At 45.0% G+C, this 16,372-nt stretch overlaps 1 protein-coding gene and 1 long non-coding RNA gene across 4 annotated transcripts in view; one reads left to right on the top strand and one right to left on the bottom strand.

Annotated features, from left to right (window-relative positions):
- Nucleotides 1-16,372, top strand: part of b3gntl1 (UDP-GlcNAc:betaGal beta-1,3-N-acetylglucosaminyltransferase-like 1) — a 388,088-nt gene that overhangs the window by 237,759 nt on the left and 133,957 nt on the right. For 2 of the 3 annotated variants that reach the window (XM_070858174.1, XM_070858173.1), the window contains exon 7: nt 16,253-16,348. In XM_070858174.1, coding sequence (XP_070714275.1) covers nt 16,253-16,348 — 96 coding nt within the window. Of the gene's footprint in view, nt 1-8,229; nt 8,462-16,252; nt 16,349-16,372 lie in introns of those variants that run through there. The other variant, XM_070858175.1, reaches the window with a different exon arrangement.
- Nucleotides 1-16,372, bottom strand: part of LOC139227108 (uncharacterized) — a 72,202-nt gene that overhangs the window by 51,988 nt on the left and 3,842 nt on the right. The gene's annotated exons all lie outside the window — the stretch shown is intronic.

The following is a 16,372-nucleotide window of genomic DNA, read 5'->3' as shown; positions in this document are numbered from 1 at the left end:
TGTTGGGCGGTGGGGAGTCATTTCCTGAAGCTATGGGCAGCATGACCCCGTCCAGGGGCCACAGATTCTCTGAAGCAGCCGTGGAGCAGTTGGATGTAGTGCCTTCGCCTACTCTTGCGATTATGGAATTGACAGAACAAAAGTGCGATTCTAAAAGCCCCGTAAGAGTTCAGAATTTTTTTTTTTTACAGCCTCTACTTGCATTTTCAAATGGTCTAAGAAGCCAAAGACCCCAATGTTATACAAGCAAAATATCTCCCAGAGCTTTCCAGCATTTTACCTGAGAGCAGCTAAGGATCTCTTTGTATAATCGCTGGAAATGGCCGCTTCCCGACTTGTGCCACCCAAGGCTTGTGGGTGGGATGAGAAACTGGCAGTAGCAACATGTGCAGAGGTCAAAATTGAGTCAGCTCTGGACCGTGTCATTCGACCCCGATTTGCTTATATTCATTAGCATCTCTGCCTGTTTCTGACCAGGAACTGCAACCACCTAAATCAAGGACCATCCGAAAATCTGAACGGGCGGAAAGCCGGTGGTATGTTGCCAGTTCTGCTCTCTGACTGACTTCCATCTCGCTACATCCCATTTTTCAATGTCAGTGCGCCAGTCATTGGATGAAAATAGCCCCCAGAGCATTTTCTAAGAGACAATCACAGAATATTCCTCAATAAAGCTTCACTAATGACCCCAGTCATTGATTCTCCTGAGCAAATGTCATCAGAAATGAACAACCAGGAGTGTGCTGACAGTTGGGAAATAATAAAACTCCCCCACAAATTCCAAAATATGTTATTAAAAATGGATAGAGAAAGTGATTAAATTATATCCCTGTGGTTTAGATAACAATAAACTGCTCAAACCTTGTTCATTTTTTCTCAGTCCAGAGATTAGATTCTTTCCTTGCAGTCAATCCTTTACTGAATCCCTCCCAAGTATCCATTTTTAGACGATTAACCTAGTCCTGACAATCGTGACTGAGTATTTTGGCATTGTCTGTCACAGAAGCCTTCGTTGTCCTGAACACGGTAATCATAGTTTATTTATTTAATTAAATAGCAATAGGAGAAAGATACAAACCGAAAATAAGCTTGGGAGCGTTTGCTTGTGCCTGTTCGTTCTGCACAAATGCTACCATTAAAGTATAAGACTGTTTGGCTCACTGTTGAAGTGTCGAGAAAGTTCGAACTGTCTTCTACATGATCTTACTCCTTTTGGGATATTTGTCCTCGGGAAGCAAAGTGCGATAAAAGGGTAAATTTGAGCAAAAGGTGAAGATGGTGATCTTTAATGGAAGTGGACTCCAGAAAGCATTACCCACCCAGTTAGGTGACGTCCTCCCATGCATAAAGTGCTGAAAAGCAAAGGACAAAAGAAGTACAAAAAATAACCTTGTTGATGGCTTATGGGAGAGCCTCGCTACATTGAAATAGAGAGAAATAGGGTCCGTTTTCCAGAGAGAGGGGAATAGAAACGCAAAGGTGGTGTTGGAGGGATTACTTTTAGAACAGAACAGAAATCGCACTGACTAATTAACAGCACCATTCTGTCAGTAGCTGTATGTGGATTTAGCTGATGCTCTTGTCATTATTTCAGTCCTGACCATGCTGTCAGAAGTAGGCTGCACTCCCAACTCTCAGACATGGGGCCTGTTTCCAGACCTCAGCCCCTACTCTTGAGACCCATCCGAGACCTTACTTGCCCCCTTCTCCAACTGTCAGATCGAGCCCAGCCCGACCCCATTGCTGTGGAATATGAAGTACACAAGATGTTCTACGGATTTTAGTTGCAGTCCAAAACATTCAGCTTCAGGATTTTTTATAAACTTGTATCAGGAAGTGCACGAACAGTGTTGGCGAGATAAAAATAAATCATTACCTGCCTCTACAACTTACATTACAAAGGCTTTTATTCACATAAAATTGGTCACTTTGATTTCCAAAGCATCACAAGAAACCATTTAATATAAACATGATTTGACTTATTGGGCCCAAGTTTCCACATGATTTGCGCCTGATTTTTAGGAGCAACCGGTGAAGAACGGACTATCTTAGAAATCGCAATTCTCCACATTTTTTTTTCTGCAGTTCAAGTCAGGTAGAACAGTTCTACTTTGGAACAGAATTTTTTCTTCAAAAGGGGGCATGTCCGGCCACTGACGCCTGATTTCAAAGTTTCCACAGTGAAAACGTACTCCAAACTAAAGTAGAATGGAGCAAGTGAAGATTTTTATAGAACTGAAAAAACCTGTTCTACACATTAAAAAATCAGGCGCAGGTTACAAATTAGGCGTCCAGAACGAGGTGGGGGGGCGAGGGGGGGTGGGGGGAAGGGAACTCATTAAATTCTACAATAAATCCTTATTTATACTTCTACAAATATTATACAAATAAATCCAACCTGAATAAACATTTATAAGCAAAAAAAAGATTAAATAAACCATCTTCCTACCTGTGTGAAAGTGCTTCAGGCACGGAGAATTCTGCAGTCAGCCTGAGGCGCCCGTTCTTCCCGCCGGGGAGGGGGGGGGGGAGGCGCCCGTTCTGCCGCGGGGGGGGGGGGAGGGGAGAGGAGGCGCCCGTTCTTTCCCGCGGAGGGGAGGGAGGGGAAGGAGACAGCGGTTTGCCGCCGCGGAGGGGAGGGAGGGGAAGGAAACAGCGGTTTGTTGCCGCGGAGGGGAGGGAGGGGAAGGAGACAGTGAGAAGGCTGCAAGTGCTGATGTGCTGATGGCAATGTGCTTTTATTTAAAAAATGTTCAAAAATTAAAAAGCTACAAAGAACTACAAAAATGGCCGAGTGCCAATGTTTTTTTCGCACTGAGAATGCGCGAACGCTCCAACGCGCACGCGCAGCGTTGCCGGCAGGACAAAAACTAATTTAAATAGTACCCGCCCCCTCCCACTTACAAAATCGGCGCGAGTGTAGGCTCCGCCCACATGGACAACGCGCCAAACAGACAAGGAGCTGCAAAGCACTCGAGAATAGCGCGTTTTTTTTCTGGCGCCGTTTTAGGCGCTGGGCGCCCGTTTTTTATCCTGTGGAAACTTGGGCCCATTAAGTCAGCGTAAATCAGTAGTCCTGATGTAGGGGGTAATATATTTTTTTTTATTCATTCAGGGGTGCAATGTATGCACCTGTGAGTATGCTCACAGGTTTGTAGAGCTGTTGAGTTGGGAGTGGCTTAGCCAGTCACATGATGTTCACAAGACTCAATAAAACCCCAGCCAATTGGGTTCGGGGGATCCACGATGAGGCAGCTGGTTGTGAGCCTGGTGGATGAGCTGAAAATATGTCGTGTGATTGTTAAAACTTTTGCTAATAAATCAACTGGTTCTTAATAGCGATGAGTTGCTATGAATTCTTAAGCAAAGAACTCTTGAAGCAAATTCATTGCAATGGGATGTGGGCGTCGCTGGCAAGGCCAGCATTTATTGTCCATCCCTATCAGCAACAGCAATAAAAATATTATCCTCTACATGGCATAAGCATACTTATTGTCATAACACAATATACGCGGAATAGGCTCGAGAGGCTGAATGGCCTACTCCTGTACCTATGTTCCTATGATTTTCTAACTCACCATGTGCAATGCCAAGGGAGGTCTTCTTCATAAACAGGTTCATAAATTTGTTAAACAACACAGAGAGGAACACGTTCCCCATTGTCAAGCTGCTATCATAGGCAGTCCCTCGGAATTGTTCTTAGGTGGCTGAACAGTCCAATACGAGAACCACAGTCTCTGTCACAGGTAGGACAAATAGTCGTTGAGGGTAAGGGGTGGGTGGGACAGGTTTGCCGCACGCTCTTTCCACTGCCTGCGCTTGATTTCTGCATGCTCTCGGCAATGAATTCATTCCCCATCGTCAAGCTGCCAGAGTGTTTCCGGCACACATGTAGAGTCGTATCCCAGCAAGAGTCAGGGTCACCAAGAGGAGATGGAGAAAACATTGGAGCAGGACAATCTTATTTAAAGTCCTTCCTCAATCATGTTTCTGCTTACAGTAAATTATTGGACATCTTCCCAGATCATTACTACAGATTAGAAATCAGTCAAAAGCCAGATATTTTCCTGCAGAATCTCCTCAGGTTACTTGCACCTGGGGTCTTTCTGTAAGTTGATAGAAATTGAGAAAGTGCCTCAATTTTTAAATGGGCACTGGAGAACCGAGATTAGTTTCTGATCAAATTAGACATCTGTTCTATTTATGTCACAGATTACGCAGAACCTTTCTGCCCTGTTTGTACTGCTTGTTCTGAGGTGTGATAATAGGGCTGCTGTGTAGACTGATAATTGCATTAGAACATAATTTAAAACATCATTTTGAAAAACTGCTTTCTTTGTGCCTTAAGATCTTTATTGCCATCAATTTTTTGGCTGCAATATGTCTTTCATGTCCATTCAAACCTATACTCAGGATGGCTGTACTTTTTAAACGTGGTAAAGTAAGATACTAGACGAGTCGTGTAAAAGAGATTGTGGGAAAAATGTCTCGAGGCAGGTCGACTGTGAGCCCAATTACATCACCAAAACCATAAATTCTTATCCGGAGAAATATATCATTACAACCTAGGTGGCCCAAATAATTGAGCGCAGCGTGGTCTAATCAGCAGAATTAAAAGTAAGTCTCAGACCCATTTAGTGAAATTAAACAAATGGAAGCGATTGGGTTCCATTTCGCTGCAAGGGTTTATTTTCCTTTCACACTGCTTCGATTGAAGCTCCTGAAAAAAAAGTCATTTGCTTTATTTCATCTTTTAATGCTTCTCATTTCACAAGTGCCTGCTTACGGCCTTGTTTTCTTTTCTCCTGGCACCCTGTGCCTCTGATGGGATATCAATTGGACTGGTTTCCAAGGACCTTTTTTAGCATTTCCCTGTAAATGATCTGAGACCTTGGAGCGGACGGGAGACATTCAGCCCAAAATGGTGGAAGCACAATCCCAACTACCCCCGAGCTGGTAACTCATGTCCTTATACAGTGTGGCAGACTGCCCAAGGAGAAATTAGCACAGGTAACCAAAAGCTTGGTCAAAGAGGTAGGTTTTAAGGAGCGTCTTAAAGGAGGAAAGAGAGGTGGAGAGGTTTAGGCAGGGAATTCCAGAGCTCAGGGCCCAGGCAGCAGAAGGCACGGCCACCAATGGTTGAGCGATTATAATCAGGGATGTTCAAGAGGGCAAATTAGAAGAGTGCAGGGGGAAGCCATTTAGGACTGAGATGAGGAGGAATTTCTTCACCCAGAGAGTGGTGAACCTGTGGAATTCTCTACCACAGAAAGTTGTTGAGGCCAATTCACTAAATATATTCAAAAAGGAGTTAGATGAAGTCCTTACTACTAGGGGAATCAAGGGGTATGGTGAGAAAGCAGGAATGGGGTACTGAAGTTGCATGTTCAGCCATGAACTCATTGAATGGCGGTGCAGGCTAGAAGGGCCGAATGGCCTACTCCTGCACCTATTTTCTATGTTTCTATGTTTCTATCTCGGGGGGAGGAGTGTGGTTGTGGGGCTGGAGGAGATTACAGAAATAGGGAGGGGCGAGGCCATGGGGGGATTTGAAAACAAGGATGAGAATTTTGAGATCGGGCAGACATCTTGAAAAACACCGATGGAAACTCAACGTTCGGCCCTGTGTTGTTGCGGCTTCAGAACAACAGCTCTTTAAATGGGCGCCAGCAGCTTTCACTGAGCATTTGGTAACTCCGTTGCACGAGTTGCTCGGGGTGTGGCCGGCTGCTGTTTTGCTGCTGCCAGAATCAGCCAGAATTACATTCAACTTCCTGCAGCCTATTTTGAACAAATATCACATTGAAGGCAGGGGTCCCGCCAGACATGACACTTAGCTGCCCCCAGAGAAGCAGCAAGTTCAGGGAGTGGTGCACATGTGAAGCGCACACCATGTGACTTACACTGGGGTACTCAGAGGACAGTGATACTGTGCTGCTGCATACAAAGTAGTAAATATCAATGATAAAACATTGCAGATAACGCCCCTGTAACTATGTTCCTTCCTGTGTGTGATGCCAAATCACTTTGTGAAGAACTTCATTGCTTGATGAAGCCAACTCTTTCTGGCCAAAATTTATCCCTCAATCGGCACAACTGAAAATCCGATGATCTGCTCACTTATCTCATTGCGATTTGTTGGGACCTTGCTCTGCGCAGTTTGTTTGTCATCTTTCCCTACATTACAATAGTGACTATACTTCAAAAATAGTCCATTGGCTGTAAAGCGACATCCTGAGGTGCTATATAAATGCAAGTTTTCTTCTTTCGTTCTATCATAATGCAACCAATGGGCGGGGGGTCGGGGGGGATGGTAATTGGACTTGGGTGGGGCGCATCAGTCGCCCGTTATAATGGGCACATAACGGGTGTCCAATGAGATACTGCCCGCTTTGCGCCGCCACCCAATTCCACCGCCTGCCCCCCCCCCCATTAAATATTATCCGTGTTCCTTTGTGCAGCACCGTAGTCATCTATTTTTCCAGGCATTTACTCTGAGCACTTCTAATGCCTTAGGTGTCAATGGAATCGGTTTGTTTAGTGATACATCGAGGACACGCTCCCAGTTAATCCTGTGGATTATTTCTTCTTGTCGCATTTGCCACACTTTTTGCCTGACAAAATAAATTAACGTAGAGCTCCATACAACATGGCAGTGACCGAGGGCCAGACCATTCATAGTACAAGTTGAACCTCCCTTATCCAGAACTCACTTATCCGGAATCATCCCTCGTCCAGAACCATTCCTGGCCGCTGGGCGGCGCATGCGCAGAACGTGTCCTGTCAAAATCCTCGAAAAATATCAATGAAAAAAAACTTGCCCATTTACACTTACAGAGCCACAATAAATTTACCCAACTTCGGACCCGACAGCTTCGGGGCCTCCGACACCTCGGGGCCCAATGGCCCACCAACACCACACTGATGGACATTCCAATAAAAATTGTTCAGAAAATGTTTTCAGAGTACTTATCTTTTTAATATCACAAAATGTTAAAAAGTCAGATGGGCTTGAATCTTTTTTGCTTAATTCTGGTGCTTTTGTTTTTGGCATGTTTTGTAAACTGTGGCATTGCATCTGCTCATGACTCCATCTCGGGCTCCTTTATCATAGTTATTGCTGAATACACCAGCAGCAGCTTGTGTAAGGGACACCGGTCCCTACTTTTTATTGAATATTTTGGATCAGCTAACCATTCCATAGATTTTGAGAATATCCTAACTCTGGAGCTGAGACTGACTGACAGTCGTTCCAGCCAATCAGCGCACACACACTGAAAACACGTGACCTCCCCTTATCCGGAAATATCCCTCATTCGGAACAGGCCGGCTCCCAAGGGTTCCAGATAAGGGAGTTTCAACCTACTTACCCCCAAACCTAACTTCCCCATAAGCAAAATTGTAAATATTGCATGCCCTGGTTGGGAGTGTGTTTGACGGCTGAAGCTCAAGCTTTGATAGCACTAGCAAACCATTTGCGTTTTAACCTGAGTGTTATATCATGGGAACCACTTACTTGCTTGTAGCATTATAATATATCATTTTGTTTTTGAACTGCAAAATTATCCATTTTATTTTATCCTGCCGTGAATCAAGGACGTCTATTATAATAGAGTGAGTAAAGGGTTGGCATTTCATCTTTGGGTTCAGTTGACACTCAGTAAACCAGCTCAGTTTCATTTTGATGCTTTCTTACATTGAGCACTTTGATTACAGTGCATTATGGCCCACTCACTCCCAACAATCAAGAGTGTAAGACACTTCCAGGCATTAGTTATTAATTTCTTCTTTACAAGCTAAAAGGTAGATGACACTGGGGCTTTGACCCCTTCACCCTTTGTTATTTTAAACTAGAGCAGTTTAAACAAGGATTATCTGTTTCTAACACTCCACTGATTGATGGTAAACACTTTTGACTCGATTTGAGATTGAGCACATGGACAAACAGGAATTGAGAAGCAGGAACAAACAACAGTGGAGATAAGGCAGCACAAGGCCTGGCTTAATTAGAGCAGATTTTATCAAACTGGCTGTGCAGTTTAGAATGTGACAATGGGTTTGGCAATGTTCGAAGTAAATAAATGGTGTAAGAATTCCTTGGCATCCTCTGGCAGAGAGGGCGTAATGCTGTCACACTGCTGCAAACTGTACATTACAACATTCCCACATTACAACAGTGACTAAACTCGGGCCGAAATTGATGGCCTTACCGCCCACTGCCGCCGAGATCCACCGACATTCCTCTCCGGGTTGCGCCCAGTGCCAGTTTGCACTTGGCCTGGAGCGGGCGGGAGGGGAGAGCCGCCGGGAACCGCCCGCTGACGTCAGCGGACGGCCAAATGGCACAAGTGACCTCCCGCCCGCCGAGATGCCAGATTGGTGTCGGCGGGAGCAGGGGGAAAGACTGCCGCGAGGAGGCTGTTCTAACCCCAAGGTAAATTTAAAAAACTGGAAAAAAAAGGTTAGTGAACTTTTTAATACATTATTTTTCACAGCGACTTAACCTTAATGGGTTCTCCTGAAGGTCTTCTGGGTAATTTTTATTTTCCAATCATTTTTATTTGAATATCTTCGACTCTCCGTGGGCTTGACTCCATCCTCGGTGGCACTTCGGCAGCAAGAGCCTTTGCCGCCGAGATTAGGAGCTCTCGCCTGTTCCCGCCCCGTTTGACAGCGTACGTCGCTCGTTTGCCGCCGGCCCAACTTTTAAATTATTTTTCATCAATTTCCCGCCCAAAGTACTTTTGGGCGGCTCTTGGGCGGGACTTGGCCTTCACCAAGTTTGGCCCCCAAAAGTACTTCATTGGCTGTACAGTACTTTGAGGCATCCGGTGGTCGTGAAAGGCGCTATAGAAATGCAAGTCTTTCTTTCTTTCAAACTCACATTTCTTCAGAATAAAATGCATCAACTTTAGACCAATGAAGGACAACCTTTTGGACCTGAGAATCCAGGACATTGCTTTCACTGTGCACCAAGGAATAGATAGACAAGTGCCCTCTATTCAAACCCTTTCTCGTGTTTAGGCAAGAATGAATGCGTGTGGGTTTTTTTCCAAAAAAGGATCTGCAGTCATTTTATTAAAGCCACATTGTTGCGTTAAGGCTGACCTCACGTCATTTGATTCTTCCTTAATGAGTTGTGTCTTTTTCGAGAACTTTCCCTCAACCTTGAAAGATAATGGTAAAGAATGAGTAATACTCATGTGTTGTTTTTAATTGGAAGTCCAGTGGGTCTTATTCTTGCACAACACAGCATGAGTTGAGTTACTGCGATCGGAATTCGCAGAGAAAAATATCACATGCTAATCTAGGTTTTAAAAATCTCCCAGTTGCATCTTCAGGGTGACACAGGGTCACTGTGTACTGTATGTAATGGGTAAAATCCTCAGCATTTATTTCCCGTGTTATTTAAATACATACAATATGTATTTATTATTTAAATATTAAAATTTAAAAGGGCTAAAAATTCATTTGCTTAGCACCACCGGGAGGGGCGCTAACAGGCCGCTAAGCGTTTACCGCCTGCTGTTAATGCCTGCCACGAACTTCATTGTTGGTTTAGCGGCAGTGCTATCGGTTAGCGCTGTACACTCTAGCGCCGCCCACTTGGTGACCTCACGAGTGTGCAACGCCATGTTGGCGCCGCGATCCCGAACTTCACGCCCAGCGCCGTCACCGACAGGGAGAGCAGGCGTTCTGTGGAAGCTCCCAGGGTGATGTTATAAAACAGGAGCAGGTGGGTGTTCAGTGTAAAATCTGTTAACGTTGCTGAGATTCTGTGAGGCCTGACATTCTGCTGCTGATGTTTCCAATGCTCCCTTCAGCTTTCTCTCATTTTTCGGGTGGTCCAGCTGACCTCCCCTTTACATTACCAGCTACCCAAATGGCCAGATATGTAATGAAAAGTGCAATTGCCAGCTTCCGTCTGATACTTCCATAAATGTATTTATTTACAGATCTGAGAGTGTGAAGTGCACACAATTATTTATTTATCTACAGTAGACAAGGAAAACAGTATTTTCCAGGAATAACTTAGCTCACTGTCGCTGAGCACATCTCTTAGAAACTCCTTTCCCAATTCCTTTAAAAGCAACAGGTTGCCCTTCCTTACATCTAGATTCCCCCAGCCTCCCTCAAACAGCTTAACCTCCAACTCACTGTAACAGGGAGATCTGGTTGAAGATATCCAGAAATGTTATGTGTACCGTTTACCTGCAGAAACTCCATCACGCAAAAAACCCTAAATGGCTCACATTTTCCAGGAAAACGTTGACTTCAGTGGCTGTGAACACAGCTCCTTTTCAAATTCTCTCAGGGGCCCTGTGCACTCCTTGCCCTCTCCGGTACGCCAGAACCCACACTCATTCTTCATCTTAGGCAGTCCCTCGGAGTCGAGGATGACTTGCTTCCACACTGATATGAGTTCTAAGGTGACTGATGAGACCAATGCGGGATCTACAGACTCTGTCACAGGTGGGGCAGATGGTGATTGGAGGGATGGGTGGGTGGGTGGGGTGCTTGGTTTGTCGTACGCTCCTTCCGCTCTTTGTAGTTGGCTTCCGTGTGCTCCTGGCGAAGAGACTCGAAGTGTTCGCCGCCTTCTCGGATGCTTCTCCTCCACTTTGAGCGGTCTTGGGCCAGGGATTCCCAAGAGTCGGTGGGGATGTTACATTTTTTCAAGGAGGCTTTGAAGGTGTCCTTGAAGCGCTTTCTCTGACCTAACCTCCAGCTCACCATTAGCAAATTTATGGGAGCTCAACTGGTATTGAATAAAATGACAAGCAACACGGAGCAAAAGTTCAAACAACATTTCAAAACTGCTCAAACGTTGCTTTGGTCTGTGCCCTGAACACTTTGGTTTATAGCCATATAACTCGCTCCCTGGGATTGAAATTCTGCTCATGTCATCCAGATAGTAAAAGTTTGATGATTATATTATCGATAAGGTGCAAACCACATTTGCTGCTTTGAACGAACACAATAATTAGGATCTTGTGCTTGTGGTGCTGGGTATTGCCGTAGCTTCCAACAGTTTTAGACTTTGTCCATACACAAAGAAGTAGTTGTGTGTTCACTGGTTGGAAAGTTTTTAGCATCTTTCTTGTGACTGAAACAATGGCGTCTTTGTACCACTGCAGTCGGCGCACAGGCATTGCTTCTCTATCCTACTTACCATAGAGGGTTTAGATTTAGTTAATCAGACAGAGGTTGCAGGCTGAATTGTCTGCTTTGTTAGGGTATGTGCTGACGGATTGCTAAGAACAATTCCAACCTGGTGTTTCCGGAGGTGTCCTGGAGGGGGTTAAGCTGTGCAACGGGATGGCATGCTGTGGCAGGAATGGACATGCTTTAAGACTCACTAATACTTTGCATGTGACAGAATACATTTCATTTCCAACAAAGTCAGATGCCGAGCTACCATTTTTCAACTGGTTTCCCCCCCCCCCCCGCCCCCGCCGCTTGGAAATAGAAACTTAACTGTTTTGCACCAAGGGTTTTCATGTCTATTTTCTGTGCCTGATCATTGAGGTGAGTGATATAGTGCCAGGGAATGGAACACATTTTTAGATTATGCCCATCTCCCGCCCTTGCCTCAGCTCATCCGCTGCTGAAACCCTCATCCATGCCTTTGTTAACGCTAGACTTGACTATTCCAACGCACTCATGGCTGGGCTCCCACATTCTACCCTGCATAAACTAGAGCTGATCCAAAACTCGGCTGCCTGTGTCCTAACTCGCACCAAGTCCCGCTTACCCATCACTGCTGTGCTCGGTGACCTACATTGGCTTCCAGTTAAGCAACACCTTGATTTCAAAATTCTCATAACTTATTTTCAAATCCCTCCATGGCCTCACCCCTCCCTATCTCTGTAATCTTCTCCAGCCCCACAACCCCCCCCAAGATGTCTGCGCTCCTCTAATTCTGCCCTTTTGAACATTCCTGATTATAATCGCTCAACCATCGGTGGCTGTAATGACTCAAGAGAGAGAGGTTGGGGGGAGAGTGAGAGAGACTGGGGGAGAGAGAGACTGGGGGAGTGAGATGTTGGGAGAGAGAGAGACTGGGGGGAGAGTGAGAGAGACTGGGGGAGAGAGAGACTGGGGGGAGAGAGAGAGACTGAGGGGGAGAGTGAGACTGAGGGGAGAGTGAGAGGCTGGGAGAGAGAGAGAGATTGGGGGGGAGAGACACGGGCGTTGGGGGTGGGGGATCGGAGGGGAGAGAGGGAACTCAGGGAAGACGGTTCACGTTCTTCCAACCCCCTACAAGGGACATCGTTGGAGTGGATGATATCCAGAAGTCACAACACTGTCACTATTCACTTCATACCCAATAAACCTGTTAACAATCCATACACAATGCCTGCCCCATCTATGGTGGGGGGGGTGGGGGGTGGGGGGGGGGTGGTGTGTGTGGGGAGGTGGAAGGACGCACTTGGACTGGGGTAAGGTACTTTGGCTGGGGGAAGGATGTACTTGGAAAGGGGTACATGACTTTGGCTGGCTGTCTTCTGGGGAGGTCTGTCCTCTGTCACCTCAGGAAGTCAGTGGATCGGGTTACAATTCGCAAAATCAGTGAGACCTTGTGATGGGCGGTTCCAGTTACACATTCCTGTGAAACCTCAGGGTGTGGCTTATCCTCCAAGGGGACCAATCATAGAAACATAGAAAATAGGTGCAGGAGTAGGCCATTCGGCCCTTCGAGCCTGCACCACCATTCAATAAGATCATGGCTGATCATTCACCTCAGTACCCCTTTCCTGCTTTCTCTCCATACCCCTTGATCCATTTAGACGTAAGGGCCATATCTAACTCCCTCTTGAATATATCCAATGAACTGGCATCAACAACTCTCTGCGGCAGGGAATGCCACAGGTTAACAACTCTCTGAGTGAAGAAGTTTCTCCTCATTTCAGTCCTAAATGGCTTACCCCTTATCCTTAGACTATGTCCCCTGGTTCTGGACTTCCCCAACATCGGGAACATTCTTCCTGCAACTAACCTGTCCAGTCCAAGGCAGAATTTTATATGTTTTTAATGAGATCCCCTCTCATCCTTCTAAACTCCAGTGAATACAGGCCCAGTCGATCCAGTCTCTCCTCATATGTCAGTACTGCCATCCCGGGAATCAGTCTGGTGAACCTTCGCTGCACTCCCTCAATAGCAAGAACGTCCTTCCTCAGATTAGGAGACCAAAACTGAACACAATATTCCAGGTGAGGCCTCACTAAGGCCCTGTACAACTGTAGTAAGACCTCCCTGCTCCTATACTCAAATCCCCTAGCTATGAAGGCCAACATACCATTTGCCTTCTTCACTGCCTGCTGTACCTGCATGCCAACATTCAATGACTGATGTACCATGACACCCAGGTCTCGCTGCACCTCTTCTTTTCCTAATCTGCCGCCATTCAGATAATATTCTGATTCGTGTTTTTGCCATCAAAGTGGATAACCTCACATTTATCCATATTATACTGCATCTGCCATGCGTTTGCCCACTCACCTAACCTGTCCAAGGCACCCTGCAGCCTTTTAGCGTCCTCCTCACAGCTCACACTGCCACCCAGCTTAGTGTCATCTGCAAACTTGGAGATATTACACTCAATTCCCTCATCCAAATCATTAATGTATATTGTAAATAGCTGGGATCCCAGCACTCAGCCCTGCGGTACCCCAGTACTTACTGCCTGCCATTCTGAAAAGGGTGGAGCATGGTGGCCACTTTTGCAGTATAAATAAACGCATCCTTGTTTATACTGTACAGTCAGCCATTATTGTGACACTGTCTGAAGTACCATGACAGGTGATATAAATGCGAGGGTATACATATCAGAAAAGGAGGAACAGACTGGGTCTCTTTCCTATTAAAAAAAGAAGGCTGAGAGGTGATCTAATAGAGGTCTTTAAAATTATGAAAGATTTTGATAGAGTGGATACAGAGAAAATGTTTCCACTTGTGGGGAAGAGCATAACTAGAGGCCATCAATATAAGATAGTCACCAAGAAATCCAATAGGGAATTCTGAAGAAAGTTCTTTACCCAAAGAGTGGTGAGAATGTGGAACTAGCTACCACAGAGAGTGGCTGAAGTGAATAGTATATATGCATGTAAGGGGAGACTAGACAAGCATATGAGGGAGAATGGAATAGAGGGTTATGCTGATAGATTCAGATGAGAAAAGACGACAGGCAGCTCGAGTGGAGCATAAACACCGGCGTGGACTGGTTGGACCAAATGGCCTGCTTCTATGCTGTATATCCTATGTAATAAATTGTTTAGTTGCCACTGAAACACAAAAACCACACAAACCTCCTTCATAGTAGCATTCTTTTTGTATAGTTCACAAACACAGCTTCATTATAGAAAGGCTCTGTTGTATCCCCAACATACCAGAGCATTGTTTGGTTATGGCATGTGTAGTCAGAGTCTGGAGCTGTGCTAATGAGGTCACCTGGAGTGTAAGCTGCGTGTTCCCAATTTTTGGGATAGTTATATCATTTGTGTCTAAAATCTGCCCCATCTGGTTCAAGCAGTTTGAGTTTCAAATTAGAATGATGTGTGTTATATATTATATAGTCACCAAGCTACGAAGAGATTGGAAATACAATCTCTAGTAGCCTAACATACTGACAGATTCTATAAGATCAGTTTCTAGACTGGTATAGACTGCGCAGCGCAATACGGACTGATACATTGTGAAAAGTTCGATATATCAAGAGCTTAAGAACCAGGAATGCCCATTAATATAGCTTTAAAGAATTAGTGCTTGGAGTTGTTTCCACCTTGCTGCTGTTCAGAAATATTTTTCTTTATGATTGGAATGCTGATGTTAAAATTAAATAAATTAGTTTAGCGAAGATATTGGGGCTAACACTGTGAGGGAACTATGTTCTAATTGGTGATGGTGATTTGGCACATTGCAATATCCTACAAACAATCCTGTGAAATTTTACATTCATCGGATGTAGCTCAATTTGCTGTCATAATTTTGCATTTAACATACAGGGGGTGAAATGCAACATTGGTGGGAGTATAAAAGGGGCAGTTGTGGCCTGTTGTACACCTCGCCCGATTCACCTTTCAATTGACTTTAATGCAAAGGAAAATCACATGACGTTATAGCAGAAGGACGATCTGAAAACGACCATTTTGCGCCCCCGTGAAAGTTGAATTTCACCCCTTAAGGTCCCAGAAGCAGTGTTGATGATGGTTTCTAAAGGAAGCTTGGTAAAAATAAATCACTTGCCCTACTTACAACTCGCGGTTGAAATGTTATGATCCTAGACATGCTCTGGGTTATTAAATGTATCTCCGATGATGGAATTTTACATCTATTGGCAGGTTACTTCGTCATGTCATCAAGACTCACCAGTTAAACAGAATTATTCTTAAAAGAAACTAAGAGGTAGAAAGATGCAGAGCTCTCGAGTTTATTCAGTGAGCATCTGAGTCATTCAGACTAGGAAGGTCTCAGCTTAGACTGCTGATTCGCAGCAGCAGTAGGAGTGCAATAATTGGCTTCAACTCCTTTGCATTAAGGAGTGGAAAATCAGCCATGGATTCCCCAGCTGATCACTGACCAGTGGTCCGTCTCAGATGTGACATGCTCACACATTAATAAGGGCTACATGGGAGAGGAACTGGAGATGGGTTTCACCATATGGAACCATAGCCAGCTTAGCCAAGAACTTCAGGAGAGGAGAACATTGGTGACAAAAGACAGAAATCAGGAATAGTAAGACACATGTCTGCTCGTATGAGGAGAAATTGGGTCGACTAGGCCTGTATTCACTAGAGTTTAGAAGAATGAGAGGGGATGTCATTGAAACGTATAAAATTCTGACGGGGTTTGATAGACTGGATGCGGGGAGGATGTTTCCCCTGGCTGGGAAGTTTAGAACAAAGGGTCACAATCTCAGGATACGGGATTGGAAATTTAGGACCGAGATGAGGAGAAATGTTTTCACTCAGAGGGTGGTGAACCTGTGGAATTCTCTACCACAGAAGGCTGTGGAGGCCAAGTCACTGAATATATTTAAGAGGGAGTCTAGAAATAAAAGGCATCAAGGGATATGGGGGAAAAGTGGGAATATGGTGTTGAGATAGAGGATCAGCCATGATTATATTGAATGGCGGTGCAGACTCGAAGGGCCGAATGGCCTACTACTGCTCCTATTTTCTATATTTCTATGCTCCACAACCGGAGAGTTAATCCGCAGTTTCTTCAGTAAAACTTCTTCTCTTCTTGGCAGGTGTTTACTTCCCATGGTCCCACTGTCATCATGCCAACTTGGTTCTGCTCTCGAGAATGGTTTGACTGCGTTGGGAAGTTTGACGAAGGTGGAAAAGTGAGTACTGCAGTCCTCTCAGAA

This window comes from Pristiophorus japonicus, chromosome 16 (genome assembly GCF_044704955.1).
Source record: "Pristiophorus japonicus isolate sPriJap1 chromosome 16, sPriJap1.hap1, whole genome shotgun sequence".
NCBI classification, from domain to species: domain Eukaryota; kingdom Metazoa; phylum Chordata; class Chondrichthyes; family Pristiophoridae; genus Pristiophorus; species Pristiophorus japonicus.
Note: the sequence above shows the minus strand (reverse complement) of the source record. Positions and strands in the feature narration are given on the sequence as shown.